At 42.9% G+C, this 24,959-nt stretch overlaps 1 protein-coding gene across 4 annotated transcripts in view; it reads left to right on the top strand.

The window, feature by feature from the left end:
• Positions 1 to 24,366, top strand: part of LOC112219323 (zinc finger protein 618-like) — a 35,646-nt gene extending 11,280 nt beyond the window's left edge. For 2 of the 4 annotated variants that reach the window (XM_042302316.1, XM_042302315.1), the window contains 13 exons: positions 73 to 341; positions 1,020 to 1,097; positions 1,956 to 2,000; positions 8,089 to 8,178; positions 9,144 to 9,227; positions 15,022 to 15,111; positions 15,279 to 15,374; positions 16,543 to 16,620; positions 17,040 to 17,084; positions 17,543 to 17,626; positions 17,829 to 17,906; positions 18,545 to 18,715; positions 18,906 to 24,366. In XM_042302316.1, the coding sequence (XP_042158250.1) occupies positions 104 to 341; positions 1,020 to 1,097; positions 1,956 to 2,000; positions 8,089 to 8,178; positions 9,144 to 9,227; positions 15,022 to 15,111; positions 15,279 to 15,374; positions 16,543 to 16,620; positions 17,040 to 17,084; positions 17,543 to 17,626; positions 17,829 to 17,906; positions 18,545 to 18,715; positions 18,906 to 20,542 (2,814 nt within the window). In that variant the 5' untranslated portion in view covers positions 73 to 103 and the 3' untranslated portion in view covers positions 20,543 to 24,366. The remainder of the gene's footprint in view (positions 1 to 72; positions 342 to 1,019; positions 1,098 to 1,955; positions 2,001 to 8,088; positions 8,179 to 9,143; positions 9,228 to 15,021; positions 15,112 to 15,278; positions 15,375 to 16,542; positions 16,621 to 17,039; positions 17,085 to 17,542; positions 17,627 to 17,828; positions 17,907 to 18,544; positions 18,716 to 18,905) is intronic. The other 2 variants (XM_042302317.1, XM_042302318.1) reach the window with 2 other exon arrangements.
• The last annotated feature ends 593 nt before the right edge of the window (positions 24,367 to 24,959 follow it).

The raw sequence follows: 24,959 nt of genomic DNA, 5'->3' as shown, positions 1-24,959 counted from the left end.
GTAATTCTGACTTGTTTTGTTTCTTCTTCCTTCTACCTTTTTTGCCTGGCTGTCTGTTGCACTCACTCACAGTCCCAGGAGCGCTGGCCCTGAGCAGTCAGTCATGAGTGCTCAGGAGGTGCCCACCAATCCTGGACAGGAGCAGGTTGACGCGGGGGGTGGAGTCCCAGATGGCCCCTCTCCTACCACCACCACCCTTGCTGTCCCGGTCACAATAAAGAAGGAGCCTGACTTGCAGGGAGCCAGTAACGGGAAAGATGTGCCAGCCGAGATCTGTGTGGTCCTCGGAGGAGGAGGAGGAGCAACAGGAGGAGGAAGGTCACGCAATGACCAGACCCAGGGTACGCCCCCCCCCCAACACGTCACCTCCCACTCCACACACAACGGGCATGTTCATTTTGCATCGCCATCTGTGCTCCAGGTTGTTGGAGTTTGCACATTTTAGACCATGATGGAAAAACGGGTGATGCAAATCGAACGCATCCACTCTCTCCATCATGCACCTGTCATTTTAACTTCTCCCTCTGTATCTGTCTTCTTCCAAACCTGTGCACCTGCACCTGGCCATGCAAATGTCCTCATCTCAGCTGCTTCCTTTTTACCTAGTCCCAACATCTGGGTTCGTTACACAAAACTGTTTTGCACCGGTGAGCAACTACCTCACCCTTTTCACAGACTGCCCTCATTCACACTGGCCCCCTGACATTGAACATTAACTATCTCAGCTGGTATTTACTGCGAAATTACATGCTAGGAAACTGGTACATTTCTGTACCTAATACATTTCTGTACCTATTTACAAGAAAAGGTAATCATTAGGATATTATGTCGTAACTGTCTGACCATGTAATATATTGATAAATACATGTGAATCAGGACTGGTCACCTATTTTACAGTCTTAAATGATTGCACAAGGTTTGTCTTAGTTAAGTTCCATGTTACACACCAATGATATCAATGCAGTTAACTCTTGTAGCTTTTGCAGCGCTCTCTATTTAGCTTTTCCTCTCTCATACAGGCTCCTACGTTTGCGGGATTTGTGGGAAGAAATACAAGTACTACAACTGCTTTCAAACACATGTCCGTGCACACAGAGGTAAGGAAGGCCTACCCTGAAACACTAAGGCTTTGTGTGACGACATGGGAATTGTTTGATACACAACATGATCAAAGGTATGCGGACACCTGCTCGTTGTACATCTCATTCTAAAATCATGGGCATTAATATGGAGTTGGTCCCCCCCCTTGGCTGCAATAACAGCCTCCACTCTTCTGGGAAGGCTTTCCACTAGATGTTACATTGCTGCAGGGACTTGCTCTCATTCAGCCACAAGAGCATTGGTGAGGTCGGCACTGATGTTGGGCGATTAGGCCTGGCTCGGAGTTGGCATTCCAATTCATCCCAAAGGGGTTCGATGGGGTTGAGGTCAGAGCTCTTTGCCGGCCTGTCAAGTTCTTCCACGTCGATCTCAACAAACCATTTCTGTATGGCTCTTGCTTTGTGCACATGCTGAAACAAGAAAGGACCTGTGATTTTCAAAACCTCCAATGAGTTTTTAGCCAGATGGAGGGTGTTTTCTTGCTCCCCACGTCACAGGGAATATCAGTGTTTGAACATTTGTTTTAACTTTTGATGTCATTGGGTAGAACCATTTTACTTTTGTATTTTGTTCTACAAAACATAGAAATGTGGGGATTTCACATATTTAGACACTGGTATGGTGAATTTGAGGTTGAAAAATGGTGGAGTTGCCCTCTAACTTGTCAGCTGCATTCATCTGCTAATACTTTTCAAGTAGTCTCTACTTTCCTGACATCCATTATCTTTCATGTGATCAATGCCAAATGTTGTGTGTGTGTGAGAGATCTGAGTGAGTTGAGCTGTTAAGCGTTGGCGCCACGCCAACAGCAGATCTTTTATGCATGTGCCTTTCTATTCCCCCCCCCCCCGCAGAGTCCGACAGCATGCCAGGAGAGGGGGCACCAACAACTCCCAACAGTGAGTACACAGATGTGTATGCACACTAGGGTTGTGAACGTTTAAATGAAATTTAATAGTTAACGTTAAGAAAAATCCCTAACGGAAAAACCATCACAAAATGTTAATCACAGTGCAGTTGTCAAAAAGGTACACCATCCTCACAAATGGGAAAAAATAACAAGTAAGCCTACATAATAGGCTTGGGCAGTATACCGAGGTATTTGATAATAGCCATGGGTATGTTTTTCTACACCGTTAAAACAATATCTTCAAAGTTTTTCAATACATGTTAATATTTTTAGCTACTTTTTTACGTAAATACCTGCAGTCAACTTGTGCATACACTAGGATAAAGCATATTGTGTTCATCCACCCCAAAAAAAGGATGCATTTCATTTTACCTGTCACATTATTTTACATTATGAAGCTTACTGTAGTTCCCCAGAACAGTTGAGCCAGTCACGTGTGTGTTTTGTAAATAGCACAATGGGAGAAAGCAGGAGCAGATGTGTCCAGCTGTGTAGTGTTTCTATTTTTTTATATATCTAGATCTTTTTTTAATTAATAGAGTTATCAGGGATGTGCTACTATAGTTTTTCTTCAAAGAAAATACATTAATGCAACACATTCTGCAAAAAATAGCATCATTTTCATCCGATGACAACAAAGTGCACCGCTATTTGGCTGGCAGCCACACGTCAACTCTTACGTATTAGCAAGGTCTTGTTTATCATAGAAAGAATGTAGCCAGCTACATTTCCTTAAAGTTAATCTTGCGTTTTACTGGTGAAAAGTAGGCTGGCTAAACCTAGAAAAGTAGCTACACATCAGTCAGTGCTGTCTGCTGATAGAATGTGCATTTGTGAGTTTAGAAGTGCAGCTGAAGCATGAATTGAGTCTGATTCCGAGTAGAAATGACAATAAGAAGCATTTTACGTCTGCTTTCACAAAACGCAGCAAGATATTTCTTGGTTGGTCTTTTTTCTTATTTTTTGTGAAAAATGCAAGATTCTGCATTAACACGACCCCTAACTTTAACTTGCTAGTTAATTATCTGAGTAAGTGGCTGAAATAATGTCATTGTGCATCATATTGTCTTAGCTTTCTGCTGTGTTTTAGAAGTCAAAGCCCTTTAGATGCATTATTTGTACAGCTGCCTCTTGATTTCTTTTCCTCTCTGTTCTCAACCCCCTAAGTCTGCTCCTCCCCCCCTCTTCTCAGAGCAGTCAGGCCCGTTGCCTTAGCACAGCATTCCCCAAACATTTTGGTTTTTGCCCTTGCACTACACAAGTGATTTTTAAATAATCAACTAATCAGCTAGCTTTGATTATTTGAATCAGTTGTGTAGTGCTAGGACAAAAACGGTACCCAGGACCGAGTTTGGGAAACGCTGTCCTAGCGATTGTCCTTCAGACAAGCATGTGTCTAAACTTTGTTCATTTGTATAACGCCTCGTTCACGTTCGCTTGCAAATGTCCGAACTCACCAAAAATGACATTCGGTAGCGTGCGTGTGTGTGTGTGTGTGTGTGTGTGTGTGTACTCAGCAAAAAAAGAAACGTAACTTTTTCAGGACCCATCTTTCAAAGATAATTCACTTCACAGATCTTCATTGTAAAGGGTTTAATCACTGTTTCCCATGCTTGGTCAATGAACAACCAATTAATGAACATGCACCTGTGGAATGGTCATTAAGACACTGACAGCTTACAGACTGTAGTCAATTAAGGTCACAGTTATGGAAACTTAGGACACTAAAGAGGCCTTTCTACTGACTCTGAAAAATACCAAAAGAAAGATGCCCAGGGTCCCTACTCATTTGAGTGAATGTGCAAATTAGGCATGCTGCAAGGAGGCACGAGGACTGCAGATGTGGCCAGGGCAATAAATTGCAATGTCCGTACTGTGAGACAGGTACAGGATGGCAACAACAACCACAACTGCCCGAGTTACACCAGGAATGCACAATCCCTCCATCAGTGCTCAGACTGTCCACAGTAGGCTGAGAGATGCTGGACTGAGGGCTTGTAGGCCTGTTGTCTGGTGAGGACCTGCCTTACATCATCTGGCAACAACGTTGCCTATGGGCACAAACCCACCGTCGCTGGACCAGACAGGACTGGAAAATAGTGCTCTTCACTGATGAGTCATGGTTTTGTCTTACCAGGGGTGATGGTCGGATTCACGTTTATCGTCCAAGGAATGAGCTTTACTCCGAGGCCTGTACTCTGGAGCAGGATCGATTTGGAGATGGAGGGTCCGTCATGGTCTGGGGCTGTGTGTTACACCATCATCGGACTGAACTTGTTGTCATTGCAGGCAATCTCAACTCTGTGCGTTACAGGGAAGACATCCTCTTCCCTCCTGTGGTGCCCTTCCTGCAGGCTCATCCTGACATGACCCTTCAGCATGACAATGCCATCACGCACAGAATGAGCAGTATGGCTGATTTCCAGCAAGACAGGAATATCAGTGTTCTGCCATGGCCAGCGAAGAGCCGGGATCTCAATCCCGTTGAGCACGTCTGGGACATGTTGGATCGGAGGGTGAGGGCTAGGGCCATTTCCCCCCAGAAATGTTTGGGAACTTGCAGGTGCCTTGGTGGAAGAGTGGGGTAACATCTCACAGCAATAACTGGTACAGTCCATGAGGAGAAGATTCACTGCAGTACTTAATGCACCAGATACTGACTATTACTTTTGATTTTGCCCCCCACCCCCTGTTCAGGGACACATTATTCCATTTCTGTTTAGTCACATGCCTGTGGAACTTGCTCAATTTGTCTCAGTTGTTGACTCTTGTTATGTTAATACAAATATTTACACATGTTAAGTTTGCTGAAAATAAACGCAGTTGACAGTGAGAAGACGTTTCTTTTTTTGCTGGGTTTATGTATGCATATACGTGTGTGTGTGTGTGTGTGTGTGTGTATAGGTATAACTTCATGAGTTGTATTATCGGTCTTTTCAATTTCTTTATTTTCATTTGCGCTTGTTAGAATATTTAGCTAGCAGCCTCTGTTGACATTTTCTCTTACTTGGTAGCATTCTGGTAATAGACGCCCAATGTTTTTTGTTGTTGTCCCTTTTGGTGCCCCCTTGTATACTAAGCCGGTAATTATGTATATCCCGGTATGAGAGAAGGACAATATGATGAGTTGAATCTGCATACCGCGCAGCCTTACTACCTAACGCTACAATTCCTGTAAGGTTAGTAAGGGGGGATATGCATCTTTAAAATTCTATAAGCACATTGTCATTAACAGTTGGAAAAAAGTGTTAATTACAGAAATGATTATAGTTGAAATGCAGCCACTGTCATTGGCCTACTTGAGTTGCGAGGTAATTTGCTAATTGAAAGACTGCAAGTGCCATTTGAGCCACGACTCATTACTGAAACAGGTGCGTCTCATCAAAAACACTTCCTTTACTCCTTTACACCGTTTACTCCTGTTTCAACACCGTGTCATTTCCTTTTTAGAATGGGAGTTGAGACATGCAGTTTAACAGCATTAGAAAGCTCAAATCCTTCTGTTTTAACCAGTAGATACCTCCATTTGGCATGTATTTACCTTGTATTTGATTTGTGACCTTCTACTTGGTGGACAGGCTTTTGTTAAACATGAAACAAAGTATGTCCCTAGACTGATAAATCTGTCGTGATTTGGCAAGGAATGTAGTGGTCGGATCGAAATTGAATGAGACTCGTAACTGAGGGAAAAGAGAATGTAGGGAGAAGAGTTGTGATCACTTGGCTAGGTTTCTTTTTTTTGTTGTGAGTTGCTAATGCGCATAAACAATGGAAGGAACACTAAAGTCGACGTGAATTAAGGGTTGGCTTTGGGACAATTTTAGCTGTATGTTCAGGCAGGCACAAAGCAGATTCCAGATGCTTAAGCCTTACTGTATGACTGACAACTAGCCTTACTGTATGACTGACAACTAGCCTTACTGTGTGACTGACAACTAGCCTTACTGTATGACTGACAACTTCATTGTCCCTTACACTTCAGCTCCGCTATAAGTGATTTGTTGCTTTGCCATCAGCATTGTCAATCGTCGTAGGGGTGTTGAGGGTGCTGCAGCACACCCTGAAAATCAACAAAATTATATAAACGCTCAAAATATTGAAAATAAATTGATTTATGCATATTGGGTCCGGGTGAAAAAGCACCAGGTCCATTACGGAACGGGTCCATTTCGAAAGGCATTTGCACCTTCATCCTCCAATTTACACCAGAGATCTATATATAATAAGATGCTCATGTCTCCGCCCTAACAATGGGAGTCATTGTCCCAAATGTGGGAAGGCAGGCAACAAGCTTACGTCCAAAATAAACCCATAAAAACGCATTGGGCTTGTCTTTGGACAAATTTTGGCGAGAGTGAAACCTCTTCCTCTCTGTTAAAACACACACACACACAACAAGCCCCTGCCACTCACAACAAAGTTGTCACTTCTTCATCAGGTATAAGAGAGAGCAATAATAAATGCTGGGAGTCATGGAAATAAAAGTGCTGAAAGCATTTTGTCTCAGCTCGCTATTTGCATTTGAGGTTTGGTCCAACAGAATGGGTCACATGGACACAAACACAGAGACATTATTTTACTGTAATAGAGAAGTTACCTTTTTGAACCATACCCTTTTTATTGGGTCTCAGCTCCTTAAATTGCTTGCAGAGCAGACAATACTAAAACAGTAGTATCAATGAACATTGATTCTGGAAAATCAATGCTCAGTTTGTCTTGTGCCCATTGCTGTATCATGCTCCGCTAGCAGCATTTTAGTAAAGGATTCTTATATTAGCTGTCTAGTCTGTTTTTATAAATGAGCAATAAGCATAAAACACTTTAAGGAGTTGGCAACTCATTCTCATTCTGAGAAATAAGGTAGCTAAGCCACTTGATTTCAACATCTGAACAAAGTGGACAGGCCAGCATGCTGTTCAAACAGTTGGAGACAGACAGAAGGGTGTGCAAATAGATCCAAGTTAGCTAAACTTGAAATATTAAGGTTAGCTGGCTACTCACTAGCTCGTGGGCTTGTGCTTGAAAGATTGTTTGAGACCTGTGGTCATTTTCTATAATGCCTTCTATAAAAAGTTAGTCATTATTAGTGAATGTGCACTATGCATGGTTCTGGTTGAATTTGTAACAAAAAGGTCATTTTCGTAGACCGACTTGAAAGCCAGATCGGTGATTATTGCAAAAAATCAGGTTAAACTACTGTATTATGATGATACAAAATATATTATGATTGGGTCTTATGGTTGTGGAAGGCCTATATTTACCCTATATAATGTCACAAACCCTGAATTCAATAGATTACTCTTGACTGTTTGATGTTTGAAATGCAGTGTATTTGACCTTTTTAATTGTACAGTATAGCTTATTTCGAGAGAACATTACAAAAAAATCGACACGTATTGTGAATCGCCCATACGTTTGGGGGGGAATAAAAATATTATTTTTAGGCCATATCATCCAGCCCTATCCACAACACCATCTTAATCGTTTTTCCAGTAAGACATAGGGCTGGGAATTGGTAGAGACCCCCTGATCCAATATTATCACAATGTTTTGGTGCCGATACATACAGAATGGCAATACCTATCATATCACAATTTATCAGGTACAAGAGAGAGCAATAATAAATGCTGGGAGCCATGGAAATAAAAGTGCTGAAAGCATTTTGTCTCACCATTTTAAAAAAACATTTTTTTAGAAGATTGAGTCTAAGCTATAAGATGAGAAATACCGAAGTCTTGGCGCAGTTACAGCCAACTAGCGCAAACTAATGTTAACTACCTGGCATTTTTTTTTTTTTGAGAATCTGTACTTTGAGTCAGACTCTATGTTATAAAAAATACTGCAATACTCAACTGTGTTGATTCCATCCATAGTAAGAGAATAGGTCTACATGCCAACACTACACACAAAGTCGATGGACCCATAACACAGCAAACCATCCACTGGTTTTTATACCTTACTGAGTGATATGAAACGAATCGGTGCCGTGCGCTAGACTATGACCAGCAGGATGTGATGTCATTGAATGCCAGTGTGCCACAGACCAGACAATGCAATCTCTGTGTATCCGAATGCAGATAGCTTCCGCTACTCCTGTGACATCTGCGGGAAGAAGTACAAATACTACAGCTGCTTCCAGGAGCACCGCGACCTGCACGCTGTGGACGGTAACTGACTACCTACCTATCCTCTTCTCATTTACTCTCCATTATTGCATTCCTACTAGGCCTTTTCTATTCTTTGTCTGTTTTGGATTCGAATGGTAGCTTGTTCTGCCTTAGACCTGGCACTGCAGTCGGCGTTCCAATTAATCCCAAAGGTGTTCGATGGGATTGAGGTCAGCTCTTTGGAGTCATGTTCTTCCACACCGATATCGACAAACCATTACTGTATGGACCTCTTTGTAAATGGGGGCATTCTCATGCTGAAACAGGAAAGAGCCTTCCACAAAGTTGGAAGCACAGAATTGTCTAGAATGTATGCTGAACCGTTAAGATGTTCCTTCAATGGAACTAAGGTGTGGGGGGAAAAGCAGCCCCAGACCAGTTATTCCTCCTTCACTAAACTTTACAGTTGGCACTATGTGTTGGTGGCAGGTAGCGTTCTCCTGGCATCTGCCAAACCCACATTTGTCCGTCAGACTCCCAGATGGTGAAGCGTGATTTGTCAATCCAGAGAACGTGTTTCCACTCCCCAGAGTCCCATGGCGGCAAGCTTTGCACCACTACAGCCGACCTCAAGTTCATCTATCAATCACCCACGTGGGTATAACCAAAGAGGAGATGGCACGTGTGTATATGCTTCCAAAAGTCAATAAGGAGTGGGAGAGGCAGGACTTGCATCGCGTTCTGCGCCACAAATAAAAGCGACTTCTATTTTTGCGCCTGGCAACGCTGACGCTTGTTGGCGCCATGATTGAATAACATGTACACATGCATTTATTTTGAAACGCTCGCGCATGCGACCTGAGCGGTCTGGTCCGCATGTAAGCATAAGTATCATTGTTGCCCTAAAAAAAACAGATTTCATTAACTTCCACTCATGGTTACTGCTGCTTTAAATAAAGTAACCTCTGTCAATTAACTTGACCTCTTTCTCTCCATATATCTTTGTCGCCCCCCCTTCACCCCAGACCCATACGAGCAGGTTGTTCTAGGACCTGTGGAAGACGTCAAGGAGGAGGAGCCAGTGGAACCCTTCCAGAAAGTGGGGCCAAGTAAGGCTGCACTGTATGCTGGTCTACTGTTGCTTGGCAGATTAGGGTTTTGTGACTGGGCACATCGTACTTTGCTTTATATACACTACACTTCAAAAGTTTGGGGTCACTTAAAAATGTCCTTGTTTTCCATGAAAACATACATGAAATGAGTAGCAAAATGAACAGGAAATATAGTCAAGACGTTGACAAAGTTATAAATAATGATTTTTAATTGAAATATGAATTGTGTCAAAGAATCCTCCATTTGCAGCAATTACAGCCTTGCAAACCTTTGGCATTCTAGTTAATTTGTTGAGATAATCTGAAGAGATTTCACCCCATGCTTCCTGAAGCACCTCCAGTTGGATTGGCTTGATGGGCACTTCTTACGTATCATACGGTCAAGCTGCTCCCACAACAGCTCAATAGGGTTCCGATCCGGTGACTCTGCTGGCCACTCCATTGTAGACAGAATAGCAGCAGACTGCTTCCCTAAATAGTTCTTGCATAGTTTAGAGCTGTGCTTTGGGTCATTGTCCTGTTGTAGGAGGAAATTGGCTGCAATTAAGCACTGTCCACAGGGTATGGAGTGATAGCCTTCCTTCTTCAAGATCCCTTTTACCCTGTACAAATCTACCACTTTACCACCACCAAAGCATCCCCAGACTATCACATTGCCTCCACCATGCTTGACAGATGGTGTCAAGTGCTCTTCCAGCATCTTCATTAATTTCTGTGTCTCACGAATGTTCTTCTTTGTGATCCGAACACCTCAAACTTAGATTTGTCTGTCCATAACTTTTTTTTCCAATCTTCCTCTGTCCAGTGTCTGTGTCCTTTTTGCCCATCTTAATCTTTTATTTTTATTGGCCAGTCTGAGATATGGCTTTTTCTTTGTAACTCTGCCTAGAAGGCCAGCATCCCGGAGTCGCCTCTTCACTGTTGACATTGAGACTGGTGTTTTGCGGGTACTATTTAATGAAGCTGCCAGTTGAGGACTTGTGAGGCATCTGTTTCTCAAACTAGACACTCTAATGTACTTGTCCTCTAGCTCAGTTGTACACCGGGGCCTCCCACTCTCTCTCTCTTCTGGTTAGAGACAGTTTGCGCTGTTCTGTGAAGGGAGTAGTACACAGAATTGTATGAGATCTTCAGTTTCTTGGCAATTTCTCACATGGAATAGCTTTAATTTCTCAGAACAAGAATAGACTGAAGTAGTTTCCAGCTGCAATAGTCATTTACAACATTAACAATGTCTACACTGTATTTCTGATCAATTTGATGCTATTTTAATGGGCAAAAAATGTGCTCTTCAAAAACAGACATTTCTAGGTGACCCAAACTTTGAAAAGTTGCGTGTGAGATATATAGAGAGAGATATGTAGATATATCTATACACACACACACAGTGGTTCTTCCTATAAAAGTTGGCATACTGCTTGCAGGCTGCTGCAAAATGCTATGGCATGTTATTTGTCAGCCATTGTTGCCATTAATGGTAGTGCTAGTTTGCCCACCATAGGGCATCTTTGAGACGCTAAGTTATAGAAATTACTTGGAGCTGGTGGCCTAAGAGTCAAAGGGAGCCTTGAATAGCACAGACTATATGGGATAGATTTTTTTTATTTGATGAATATTATGGGTTTTCTATTCCAAGAAAAACAAATGCATTTCTTACTGTAGCTGTTTTAGCGTAACTTACTTATTTGCAGCAAGGCCTACTTAAATATACAGTATATCAATCATTCATTTGTGCATGTCATCACACAGCATACAAGTCATCCATGTCTTTAAATACAGTCAAGCATTTTAGTTATAAAACTAAATAACAAAGGGAGCCTTGATTAATTTTACAATCACAGCTAAAGTGCATTAATTAAGGGTTTGAGTTCGGAAAATATGGTGCTGTACAACGTGACCGGTTGGAGTAGGCCTAGGCTATTAAGTGACTGCGAGTGAAGAGCAAAATAATCCTTACATTTCCACATAAAAATCTGATTTTTAAAGACCAGTCCCCATGCTCTGTCATTCAGTGATTTTATTCCCATAGTAATTTGTTATGTAGCCATCCAGATGTGGTTAGAAAACAGTGCATTTGGTGGGCTATGCAAAAGAGATGGGAGAATTGACATGCCTCGCCAACATTCATTAATACTGTACATTTAAAGTCCCTAAACTCGGCAAGTCTATTGTCCTGCTGAGAGCTCACTGGTGTGCCTGGAATGAATTGTGACTGAATTTTGTTCTTCGCAATCTTCAACGTGTAATTTTACGCCTGGCTCTCCGCCAATGCCGCCTGGCTCTCCGCCAATGACGCCTGGCTCTCCGCCAATGACGCCTGGCTCTCCGCCAATGACGACTGGCTCTCCGCCAATGCATCAGCTGTAGCCCGTATTGCTACCCTCAGAGATTTTAGTTTTGTAGCTTAATTCATTTGATTAATATTATGGTGTTTCTATTCCGTGAAAAAAACGTTCTTATTGTAGCCAATGTAGGCCTAAGTAAGTGTTTCCGTTAGGAAAATATGGCACTATTCAGTGACATTTATTCCCTAGTGTCCTGCTGATAGTTGAAATAAACATCTGCATTTTGAAAGTGTTTTTAGAATTTTATTAACAAAAGCGTGAAGATGTTGATGAACAAATACTGTAGAGTATATGCTTTATCCAACATTTTGCGGTTGCATGTGGTTTGGAGTTAGAAATGTAAAACTTTAGAGTACTTAATACATTGCAAGTTGCTGGGATTTTCTTTTCACACCTAGCCGAGCTATTAGACTATCCTTTTTGTAAAAGTATGAAGTCTATTGTCCTGCTAATAGCCCATCATGGAATCATTGTTTGCAGAATTCACAGCTTGCTACGCTTGTGAAAAACAAAAATGCCTTCAGCTGTCCATCACTACTGTAAATAAAAACACAGCATCTACAGTGGCACAAATATATAATGGAATTTGATTAAAAAAAAGGTTAATGCACATCATTTTCAATCTTATACTAACAAGTGGTTGCCATGGTGAATAATCCAATAATAATTGGTATGACATGGTTCTCGGAACTCATTATGGGGCAGTTTCTAAATGAAAATACTTGTATATCAATAATATGTCCCTGTAGATCTAATTAAATTGAGGATTGGAGGATTCTAAATTAATATCTAAGGGGCCTTTTTCATTAGGGCAAATCTGGTATGTGATATTGAGTTAGAAATGTAAAATCTTAGAGAATATCTAAGGGGCATTTCTATAATTATAATGCAGGAATAATACAAATAATAATCATCATAATAATAATCTCACAACTCATTAACTGGCTACTATCTTCAATATAATGGTTAATTCAGAAGGTTAAACCCATAGGTTTTAGGCCTGCAGTAGGTTGTAATAATCCCTGCCTTCTGGGAATGTTAAATCCAAAAGTTATGGATGGCGTTAGAATTTTGGCTGTCAGAAGTATGTTTTGATTTTCAATGTCAGCCTTTTTAAATGCTCTATTATCCAAATGTTTTTAAAGTGGGCGATGGAGAGACACAAAATGGTGCAGTTTGAGGCCATGAGGTGGAGAGTTATGCGGGTGCTGGATATAAAATTAGTGCAAAAAAATAAGGAAAAATGAAGCTTGCAACACGCATCTGATTTATTCATTACGAATAGGATTTCGTTTACATTCTTCATTGTAACCACAATGTCACAAATAATTGAACACACACATGAGCAGATTACACACATGAGCAGATTAATTTGGTAAAAATATTTATTAATTAAGACTATCAGAAAGAATGTTGGTACTTATGTATTTTGATCCAAAGCCATGAATGAGTGAGTCACTCACTGACAAATCCTCGCTGGACTTTCATTCCGTTTCTTCATCACATCAGCAAAGGACTCTGTGTTTCAGAAACTCCTTTTTATATAGAGGGGCTATCACTCGTTCACACTGGTAAATAAAGACAGTTTGTTATTTATAATGACTTATTTCTGTTTTTAGAGGAAGATAAACCAAAACCTTTTTTTAGTTGAAAATCAAGGGTTTTTCTTTATTTTTCTATTTTCTTCATTGTAGAATAATAGTGAAGACATCAACTGTGAAATAACACATATGGAATCATGTAGTAACCAAACAAGTGTTAAACTAATTCTAGATTCTTCGAAGTAGCCACCCTTTGCCTTGACAATAGCTTTGCACACTCTTGGCATTCTCTCATCCAGCTTCACCTGGAATGCTTATCCAACTTTCTTGAAGGAGTTCCCACATATGCTGAGCACTTGTTTGCTGCTTTTCCTTCACTCTGCAGTCCAACTCATCCTAAACCATCACAATTGGTTTGAGGTTGAGTGATTGTGGAGGCCAGGTCATCTGATGCAGCACTCATCACTCTCCTTGGTCAAATAGCCCATACACAGCCTGGAGGTGTGTTGGGTCATTGTCCTGTTGAAAACAAATGATAGTCTCGCTAAGTGCAAACCAGATAGGATGGTGTATTGCTGCAGAATGCTTTGGTAGCTATGTTGTTTAAATGTGCCTTGAATTCTAAATAAATCAGTGTCACCAGCAAAGCACCCACACACCATCACACCTCCACCTACATGCTTCACGGTGGGAACCACACATGTGGAAATCATCCGTTCACCTACTCTGCGTCTAACAATGACACGGCGGTTGGAACCAAAAATCTCACATTTGGACTCATCAGACCAGAGGACAGATTTCCACCTGTTTAATGTCCATTGCTCGTGTTTCTTGGCCCAAGCATTTCTCTTCTTCGTGTCCTTTTTATTAGTGGTTTCTTTGCAGAAATTCGACCATGAAGGTCTGATCCACGGCGTCTCCTCTGAACAGTTAATGTGTCTGTTACTTGAATTCTGATGCATTTATTTGGGCTGCGCTTTGAGGCTGGTACCTCTAATGAACTTTTCCCCTGCAGCAAAGCTGGATGCTGGGTCTTCCTTTCCTGTCGCGGTCCTCATGAGAGCCAGTTTCATCACAGGCGCTTAATGGTTTTTGCGACTGCACTTGAAGAAACTTTCAAAGTTCATAATTTTCTGGATTGACTGACCTTCATGTCTTAAAGTAATGATGGACTCTTTCCTTATTTGAGCTGTTCATGCCATATATGGACTTGGTCTTTTACCAAATAGGGCTATCTTCTGTTTACCACCCATACCATGTCACAACACAACTGATTGGCTCAAATGCATTAAGAAGGAAAGAAATTCCACAAATGTACTTTTAACAAGGCACACCTGTTAATTGAAATGCATTCCAGGTGACTACCTCATGAAGCTGGTTAAGAGAATGCCAAGAGTGAGCCTAGCTCTCAAGGCAAAGGGTGAAGAATCTCAAATATATAAAATATTTTGATTTAACACTTTCTTTTTGGTTACTACATGACTCCATGTGTTATTTCATAGTTTTGATGTCTTCACTATTCTACAATGTTAAAAATAATTGAAATCCTTGAATGAGTAGGTGTAGACCTTTGACTGGTATATTTTATTTATATTCTAAGTCGTTTTTTTTAATATCTGAAATCCTACTTTTGCAGTGTGTTAAGGCAATGTTTTTAGTTTTATCCTCATTTAAATTGCAATGCAATTTTTCTCTCAGGATAGGTGTAATTAGTACATATAATTTATGACAGTAATAACATATTATTTAGATGTCTATCAATGTCCCAACTATTGAAAATGAAGGAAACCATTTCAGTGAACCACCAAGGATGATACTCTTACCATTGCAGAATGAGATTTTGTATATTTATCGCATGCAAATGTGATATTTTATGTAACCACTTTTTCTCATTGTCCCCCACAGAAACGGGAAGCTACGAGTGTGAGTTCTGTGGGAAGCAGTATAAGTACTTCAACCCATACCAGGAGCATGTGGCTCTTCACCAACCAATGAGTAAGTCATCTCACAGGTGTACAAAAGGGACTAGTCGTCTGTTGTAGTCAATAACCTCCCTCCCTTACCTATCAAACTCACCGGCGTCCTCAAATCACTTCTCATTGGTTCATGTAAAATAATGAACCACTATTTATTTGATGATAATGACAACTCTCTTCCCACAGATTTCTCCTTTGATAATATGAAGTCGCCTCGATCACGTGGAAGTGTGGATGGAAACATGGACGTTAGCAAATACAGTGCCACTAAATTAGAAACAGGTATGGAGAACTGGCCTGGGATCTGTGCTTAAGCACCTCTCGCACTCTTACAACTGAGACTTTTGCAATCACTGCGCGTGAACGAATACAGTATAATGTATACCACTTAAAGATGTAAACTTTTAGACCATCAAATAGACTTGCAAATTTACCCAAATCATGGGTAGGTTTAATCAAACCCCACAAACCGTTAGCTGTAACATAATTTGACATCACTGTAATCCCGCAGAACTATTCCCCTCAACCCCACCTATTGGTAGCTGGGTAAAAAAAAAAAAAAGAAGCAGACATTCAATATTTTTTTGAGCATGGAGAAGTTATTAATACGTTCTGAAGGCACTGTATCTAAACTTGTAGGATTCATGGTCAAATTACCGGGGCCCACATTGATTTTATTAGCCACTCTCACTGTGATGTCATATTAAAAACGTCAAACATTTATCTTTGCCCCATGGCAGAATGAGTAGAATGGCAGCGAACTTGCATTTAAACTAAAAAAAAAATACTTTTTTCTCTCCGCTGTTATTAAGATGGGGGCCGCTGAAAAGGTGGGTTGGGGTGGGGCACTGCAGCCCCTCATGAGGAGGTCACATTTATTGTAGTCCCCATCCCTGCCATAAACCAAGGCTGCCGTGATCTGAAACGCTGCCTTCGCGCCTCTTATCTATCATATCGCTCACCTGATCAGTTCCTATCTCTCTCCACTGAGCAGTTTGTCTATGGAGAGCTATTTAAAGCTTGACAGTCTCTCCTAGCGCACAAATATGGGTCAAAAGAGAGAGTGGAGAGAAGTACTCGGACCCATATTTAAACGCTATGGGTGAATATTCATTTTATTTAAAAAACTTTGAAGAAAAGGGAGTGAATCATACCAAGGACATGATAGAATTCAATACACAGAGTATAGTGGGCGTTTCGCTATGGATTGGTATTGTGTAGGCTTCGGAAATCATCTATTGCGTTAATATCCCCTACTATTGTATGATATGTATCCACCTGCTTTTCACCCATGTGTTGTCAGTCACTCAAAAAATACAGTAGGTCTGCACTCAGGTATTTTTTGTGTATGTGGACTAACTGGTTCTACACACCAGGTAGGAAATGTTTCGGGAGCGTGCCATGGTTCTCCTTTTTCCTTGTCAGTTCAAACATTGTTTATCTTTCACAGACAGTCCCTTTAGTCGGAAAATGGAAAGCAAGACCCAGTCCAGCCTGGTGGACACCAACAGTTCCCAGAACTCAAGCGGTAAGCACTGAGGCACTTCTCATAAGCTGTGTGCCTGTGTGTTTTATGAATGTCTTTCTGCACAGATGTGTTCTTACTGAGACATGGGTAGAACACTGCGGTAGATGGAGAGTGAATCAGACAGGAGTGTGAGTGTTGGTTTAGCGTCCAAGCACATTCAAATTGAGGCCTTGGTCTGATTCTCTACCCCTCTCCCTGAAGTACACACTAATTTTCTCCCCTTTGTGGATAAACAAAATAATTGATTGGCTTAGAAATATGGGGTAACATTCTCTAGCCAATGCTTACATCAATCGAATGCTTTTAACTCCACAAGGGGAGGAGAACAAGTGCACACTCTGAAATTGGTGACAAATGGGGAATCCTATCTAAAAAGCTATGCAATGTCTGTGATGTCACTTTCTCACGCTCTCCCTCAGGTACTCCAAGCCCCCTGGTGGCCGGTTCGTTCCCTGCATCACAGAGTGAGTCCACCTCTCGCTGCCTGCCTGAACACAAATGTGACCATTTCACCCTCTCCGTGTTGTTTATTTTGACCATAATGAGATGCAGCTACTGCCACTGATATTTTCCTACTCACTTGTCATTTCTTATCAGTCTCCCTGTTAATTTGGGCTTGTCACACTTGCACCTCCATTTCGTAATTGTTTGTGACCCTGTAGTAGTTGATGTGAAGGTTTGGATTTGGGCAGGTTACTCCATGGTGAATTGGAAGAGACTATGTTGGCATAACTGTTTTTTTTGTGTTGTCATGGCAGCAGATTTATATACTTTACTTCAGCTGGCCATACTGCTTCTGTGCCCTTCAGCAAAAACCTGTTACTATTGACAAGCCAGTTGGGAAATGTCATGAAAAAGGTATTCAATTAAGCAAGCAATCAAATGATGTTTATTTATTTACATCTTTTTGCAAATGCATTAGTCACAAAGTGCTTCACAACAATCCGGGCCTACAGCCCCCAAAACCCCAAAGACAAGGCGACAGTGGCAGAGACCAAGTCTCTAGGTAGGAAGACTCAATCACTCTTCAATGGCATAGATAGATGATATTAAGTAGGTTTAACATGTGTTTTATATGTGTTAAAATTAAACATCTTGTCACAGTGGCCTAGATCTTGGACCACTCAGGGGATAGACTGGGCAGGTCCACAGTGGATGTGCTCTTGTTACAATACGGGAACCCTTTTTTCTGGGCCTTGTGTTTCTAGAACCCTACACATGTGGCGCCTGTGGCATCCCGTTCCAGTTCTACAACAACCTGCTGGAGCACATGCAGTCCCACGCTGGTGAGTTACCTGCACCTCGAGGGACAGATACAGCACCAGACTGGCTGTAGCCCAAGTGTAACACTAAAGTGTAACACCATCAGTCAAATGGGTTGGAGAGGGGCTTTCAGCAGAAGTGGAAATGTACTGTTGTAATGGCTGAATACTTCAGATACTGTATTTCCAGCTATTGGAATTGCTTATTCCTTTGCACAAAGCTCAGCCAAATTGGGTGGCCGAAATAGCTGCTGTACAGCACTCCAAGCTAAAACGTACATATTACTAGGAGAGAGAAGGGATATTTTCATCTGCACTTTGATTTTTGCATTTTCTAATTTCATTTTTTGCATATTAAATTGAGTATGCTCTTTGTTACAACCATTTCACCCCTGTTGTTTTATAATGTGTAGCCACTATTAGAGGCTAGTGCTTGTTTCCTAACCCTATGTAACTATCTGTTAACTTTCGAGCTAGTAGCCAATAGCCAACCGTCTGGTTATTAACTTTTAGCAAAATGCATTGTAGCTCGTTGCTAGCTGGCCCATTAACAATTAGTCATTAGTTAACCCTTTAGCCAACCTCATGTTATTATTAACAATTAACCAACTTGTAGCTGTTGACCTTCTCTATCACAGAATGCTAACCCTCTATCTCCCCAGCGGATAATGAGAACCACACCAAAGGGGGGTCTCCAAAGACATCACCAGGCCCAGCCTCACAGGACCAACTGTGGAGGTCCCCCCAGCCCCAGCATCAGGCCCAAGCTCAAATAGTTCAAGTCCAGATACAGGCTCAGCCCCAGCCAACACAGAGAAACCACTACACCAACCGTGAGTAGGCTACTATTCATGAATGTCATAGTCATGCTGCTTATGAATGAACACACTTAGGCCACACTGCCTATGAAAACACACTCAAACTCGTTCTCCTCTATCTCATTTTCCATCTATTTTTCTATTTCTCCTTTCACTCTCTCCTCCTCTCTCACTGCTCCTCTCCTATGCCTCTCTCTATCCACAGAGAACAGTGGTGGACTACCGGAGAAGGAAAGGCAGCAGGTGGCTGAGCGTCTCCTCAGGGTGATGTGTACAGACCTGGGCGTGCTCAACATGCTCAACAGCAAGGACTTCCTGAAGCTGGCCCAGACTCTAGTGGACACGGGCGCCCGCCACGGTGCCTACTCCACCCGCGAAGCCCTGGGCAACATGAGCTCACTGGCCCTGCGCCAGCTTCCCCGCATGTACAACCAGATCAAGGTGAAGGTGACCTGCGCCCTGGGCTCCAACACCTCACTGGGCATCGCCGTCACCTGCCACTCCCAGACAGTGGGGCCTGATGCCTGCCTAGTGCTGACAGCCTACCAGGTGGAGGGATCCAGGCTCAAACGCTATGTTCTAGGTGTCAAGGAGGCAGACCTGAGGGAGGGACCTGAGCAGGTACACCAGTGGACCCAGAACGTGCTGTCGGAGTTCGTCATGTCGGACATCCGCACGGTGTATGTGACTGAGCCGAGAGTATCTGCGGTGGGGATGGGGGGCTCGCCGCTGGGTGGAGGCGGGCGGGGGAGGGTGTGTCTGCGATGCGCCGGGTGCTCGCTGGGTGTAGTGGTCCAGGCGGTGCTTGGGAAGCGCAGCCTGCAGGCTCGGGGGCTCCACGAATTGACTGAGCTGCTGGCTACCTGCCGTGACATTGCTGCCTCCACCAGCCTCTCATTACGTGACGACTCCACCAGTGCCACCATCGACGAGGGCACATCTAACCCCTCCGCTCCCCCCAGGCCTAGCCCCACCCCTCCCTGCTGGGACCGCACGGCTGAGGCCCTGCTTCAGGTGCATGCCCACTTTGAGCAGATATGTGAGGCATACGGGAGGAGCAAGGCCACAGCTTCTACGCTGCAGGGCCTCAACAAACACCTGCTGGGGACGCTGGCCTGCCTGCTGGCCCCTCTACGCCTTGCCGCCCTGGAGCTCAGCAGTCAGAGGAGGCCCACCCTGCAGCAGGTGCTACCTGTCTACCTGCGACTGGAGAAACTGTTCACTTCCAAGGCTGGGGAGGTGGGGACCGCCAGCAAGCTCTGCCACTACTTCCTGGAAGCCCTGAAGGAGAACTTTAAGGTGGAGAAAGCCCACCAGGTAGCCATGGTCCTGGATCCTCAGCTGAAGCTGCGTCCTGTCCCAGCCTACCAGCATGAGGAGATCATCGCCCGCGCCTGCGAGATGGCCACAGACCCCCACGATGGGGGGCAAGCCACCGGTGGGGGGTCCGGAGGTGAGGATGTGGATGGACCCTCAACACCCAAACGGCTTAGAGTGAACGTCCCTGGGGGTGGAGTGAACACCAGAGGGGTAGTAGCTGTGTCATCGGAGGCATCGTCAGATGAAAGCCAGACCCAGGTGAGACAGGAGGTTTTCCAGTATCTGGCTGAACCGCTCCTCCAGGGCACCACCCCAGACCTCTTCCACTACTGGAGCACCGCGGTGGGTGACCGCTTCCCCAGACTGGCACGCCTAGCACTGTGGCTGCTGGCCGTGCCCGCCGTGGGCATCCGCAGCGAGTGTGTGAGCGTGTGTGAGCAGAGCCTGGCCATGAAGAGGAGACAGCAGGTCACCACTGAGGAGATGAGCAAACTCATCTTCCTGCGCTCCAACATGGCCTGAACGTTAGCCTGACCACCAACGCTGACCTAACCATGACCTCTCCACCAATGACTACAGACCATCTACATAGGGATAGGGGAACCCTGAGGGGCCATACTCGTAAACTTTCGCTTAGACCCAAGGTTTATACCTGTTGTCTAAAATGGCTAGCTGCTAGCGTTTCTCATAGGCCAACCTGGCACAATTAGCTATGATGCTGAGGACAACCAGCTGAGCACATCATTAAATTATGTAAAAGATTCTGTATCGGCCAATTCAAATCATTGACATAGTTGGATGTGATCCAGCACATTTTCACGAAAGCGTCCTTGCCAGAAGTCCACCGGCAAGTTAGTAACTAGCTAGTTCACAGTGTAGAGCGTCTGCTTCCTGACAATTGTCACAACTTGCGGCGTAGGTTCGAATCCCCCATGGGATGTTTTATTTGATCAAACACCTGGACTGGTTGGATACTGTTCAAGAAGGTGAGGAATAGGGGGATCTTCTCAAGATGCTGATCTGGTTAGTGCCAAATGCAACAACCAAGAATTATCAGCAGTTGGATAAATGTCAAGGATGTTAAGGGTGTTGCATATGGTGCTAGCTAGTAACCTCTATTATTCGTTGAGCCTTAAAGAACTCTCTGTCTTTCGCTGAATCACTTCTAGCCTAGTCTCGTCCACCAGCCGGCTCTGCTTCTGTCGAGCAGTCTGGTTTCACAGCGCCTCAGAATGAGACTTGATTGGAAGTCTATGGCACGAGCAGATGAAACAAGCACTGGTTTTAATTGACTGGTCTCTTTCCATCACCATCTAACCATTAGTTAGATCCTCTTCCCTACATAGTGGACTTCAAAGCATGAGCAGCGTAACTCATTTAAACAAGGAAGTAAGTTCCAAAAATCTGAAAGTATGCATTTTATAAATGGTTTTCACATATCAAAGTCATATGCCCGAACTCCAACTCGACTGGGTTTCCCAAAAGTAATATGGTCAATGTGATAACATTTTATTTAGATATTTTACAATGTCCCATGTAATACAGCTGTAGCGACTCTCTACATTGAGATATAATTGATTTAGCAGACATTCTTATCCACAGCGACTTACAGTACTGGGTGTATACATTTGTATACTTTCTTTTCATACTGGTCACCCGTGGGACTCGAACCCCCAGTCCTGGCATTGCAAGTGCCATGCTCTGCCAACCAAGCTACATGGGATCACAGGACCGCTCTCTCCTCGATTTTAACCACACACTTTTCAAGTCCCACTTTATTGCACTGTGTTACCAGGCGAGGTTACTTCTGACCTTAGACGTCATAGTCAATATCATGCCTTCACATTATCAAATTGCCTTCTTTTCATCCATGGCTTAAAGTTGTCTAACTTTAGTAACTACTTGAAGGACTAAGCTAGGCATACATTAGACAACAATACAAATCTTTACGTCGTTGGCCCACTCACATTATGCAAATTGTCTGCATAATCTTGTCACCCTGATGTCTGCGACAGGTGTGCTCACATTACACCAGTTTGCTCACATTGCGACATGTCTAGACCCCTCCCTGTCCTATTTCCAGATGTGTCATGGCCACCTCCTACTATGTGGCTGTAGCTGAGCAACGGAGGACAAGTTGCAAGTCACATTGTAGCACCCCCCTTACTACGCAAGATACAACAAAACATTTTGTGCAGAAAAATAATCGGGATCTAGAATGTGGATCTGGACTGTGCAAAACCCATAATCGCACTTATTTCACCCAATCACATTATGTGACCTACAGCATCTTGGTTGGAGCTTACAACATCACGATTTACCTGCGATTGTAGTGGATCCCAAATTGTGGCAAAATCTCAGTTTATAATCGTATGATGTATGGTCAGCTGAAGGCGAGCGTGGCCTCCGGTGGTTGTGTTATGGCCTGGCCTGGCCTCAGATTCGTTTTGGACAATGTTGCGATTCAACTCCACTGTGTTACTGAGTGACTATACTGAATGACTTGACGTTTGGGAACTTGTTGGTCTGATTGCCCCTGGCTTGTTAGTGGCATCTTTCCACTTTTTCATTGTGGTGTCTTTCAGTCTGGTCCTCAATTGTCTTTAGCCATGTTGTTTTTAGACCGTCTTCCACTACACCAAGCATCATGTGTCTTTATGTACTATGTCAGTTTCTCATATTTATTAGTCTTTCTTAGACTTAATTTGTTGTTTGTACTTTTACATCAAAGATAGACCCATGTGTTAATTTATCCAAAGGCAAATGGTCCAAAGAAACGTACTGGTGTGGCTGTTATGGTTTCATGCTTTTAATTAATGCACTGGATTTGTTTATGATTTCGATTGAAGGATTAAATGTTTTGCCAATGTATGTTCAACCTTCCCCGCACTTGAATTTTGTCTGTCCTCCGTTCAGAGAGACACTTTCTAATTTAGGAGTTGGAGTGTGTGAAATCGTTGTTGCCTTTACACAAACTTGCACAAATTAGTTGGAATGTGCATAACATCTCAAATGGCTTGACCAATGCTATATTGGAAGTGAGTGTCACACACCAAGGTACATCTTGATAACCTTCCCATTCAGTATAGATAGTTCAGACTTAACTTTCCTCTGTCCAAAGCAGTGGTGTGCTTTTTTTTACCTCAAATTCTATGACTGAAGGACATGCAGTAAAGGCTCTGGTGTGTCCGACATGATGATTTTTGGATCTGTCCAATATGATCAACTAGTAAGTGTAGCATATAGATAATGGAACTGAAATTGATGTTTTAGTTTGGTCTTTTTTTTTTAGCAACCGTAGTGAATGGATTTTACCTGTAAGATCTTAAATTAGGATTTCAAGCAAAAAATGATCCTGAACACGCAGTCGGTCGTTGATGTCGGTATCTCCAATACTACTACTACGATTGTCTCACACGCTTTCTTTGGTAAGATTAGAATTATTACAAGATATGCATGTAATCAATATTAGAGTACTGATCTATTCTATCATATAAGCCAGTGTGTTTCTTCTAAGACGGAACAGTTTCAGGGGGTTAGAAGTTGCTCCTAGGCACAGATCTAAGATCTGCTTAACCTCCCCAAAATCCTAGCTTTAAACATTAGGGGCAAAGGCACAAACTGACTTTAGCTCAGTCTAGGGGCAACTTTGACGTACTCCTTTCAGGGGTGGCAGTATGTAAATACAAGAGAACTGCTGTTTTATTCCACTAGAGGGAGCAAGTGTTGCAGAAATGGGGAGCACCGTTGATAACACCATACCTCTTTTTATAAACTAGCATTTCAAAGGTTTTGATACTCACAACTCAAGCTAAATACTGTTATAGAGAACTAAATTCAAACTTAAAAGAATTTAAAAAAATTGCTGCTAACCTATGGCTTCACAGGAACACAGGTCGCAATCTTTTTCCATTGGGTGTGTTGAAAGAAGATGCAAATGTTAACTGTAAATACAAGATGGCTAACATGAATAGTCTTTCCCTCATGTTCAGAATTTTTGATGCTCAATTGAAATTGAGAATAGTCTCTGTTGTGTTATTTTATGGAGACTTGTCATTCTTTTCTTTTTATACTCTGCTGGGCTGCAAAAAAATATATATATTTCAAGTTTCTTATTTTGATTCCATAATTTGTCATTTTATCACGCTTTGGCAAATAGTTTTGTTCCGTTTTTGTGGATTTGAGTTGTCTTATCGGTAGGCTTAATTTATACTTTTGTAGTGACACTATTTTTATACTACTGATAGGATCAAGATTCTTTTGTCAGGCGTGACAGCGCTGTACAATGTTATGAAATACATTACCCACTGTAGTATGTGCTGTGTGAATAAACTGGCTGAAATGAACATCATCAGCCTCTGGCTGTGCAGTGTCCATGCATTGAGTGGAGTGTGTGTAAAAGACAAAGGGCTCTTAACATATAGACCAAGTTAGTTAGCCCCTCCATTTAGATATGAACATGATGAGAGATTGGTGGCTGCTTTTCAGTGGCATAGAAAGAGAGGGCTCCCACATGGAGAGGGAGAGCAAGGCCTTACACAGTGGCTGAGTGAGACTGAGGGGGCGAATAGGCCTTACATAAAGGCAGAGTGAGAGAGAAGACTCACTTGCAAGGAGAAAGAGAGTGAGGCCTTACAGAGAGGCTGGTTGGTTGGAGGTGCGTGCAAGGGTTCCCCGGGGGCCACTGGTGAGAGGGGGAGTGTGTGTCTCGGCCTGCTGTCTTTCTACCTCCCTTCGCACCCGGGTCACTGAGCCCCTGAGGCACTGCAGACTGCAGCCATGCAGAAACACCCGTGCTGGTTTCCAAGGTTACTTCCACCACAAGCCTACCCGCGAAAGCTAATTCACAGCACATGCGCCCATCTTTGTCTCCCCTTCTCCCTCCCCGCCCCACTGCTGAAGGTGAGTTTTTCCACACCGTTTAACCACAGTTGGATGT

Source organism: Oncorhynchus tshawytscha, linkage group LG20 (assembly GCF_018296145.1).
Source record: "Oncorhynchus tshawytscha isolate Ot180627B linkage group LG20, Otsh_v2.0, whole genome shotgun sequence".
NCBI classification, from domain to species: Eukaryota; Metazoa; Chordata; class Actinopteri; order Salmoniformes; family Salmonidae; genus Oncorhynchus; species Oncorhynchus tshawytscha.
Note: the sequence above shows the minus strand (reverse complement) of the source record. Positions and strands in the feature narration are given on the sequence as shown.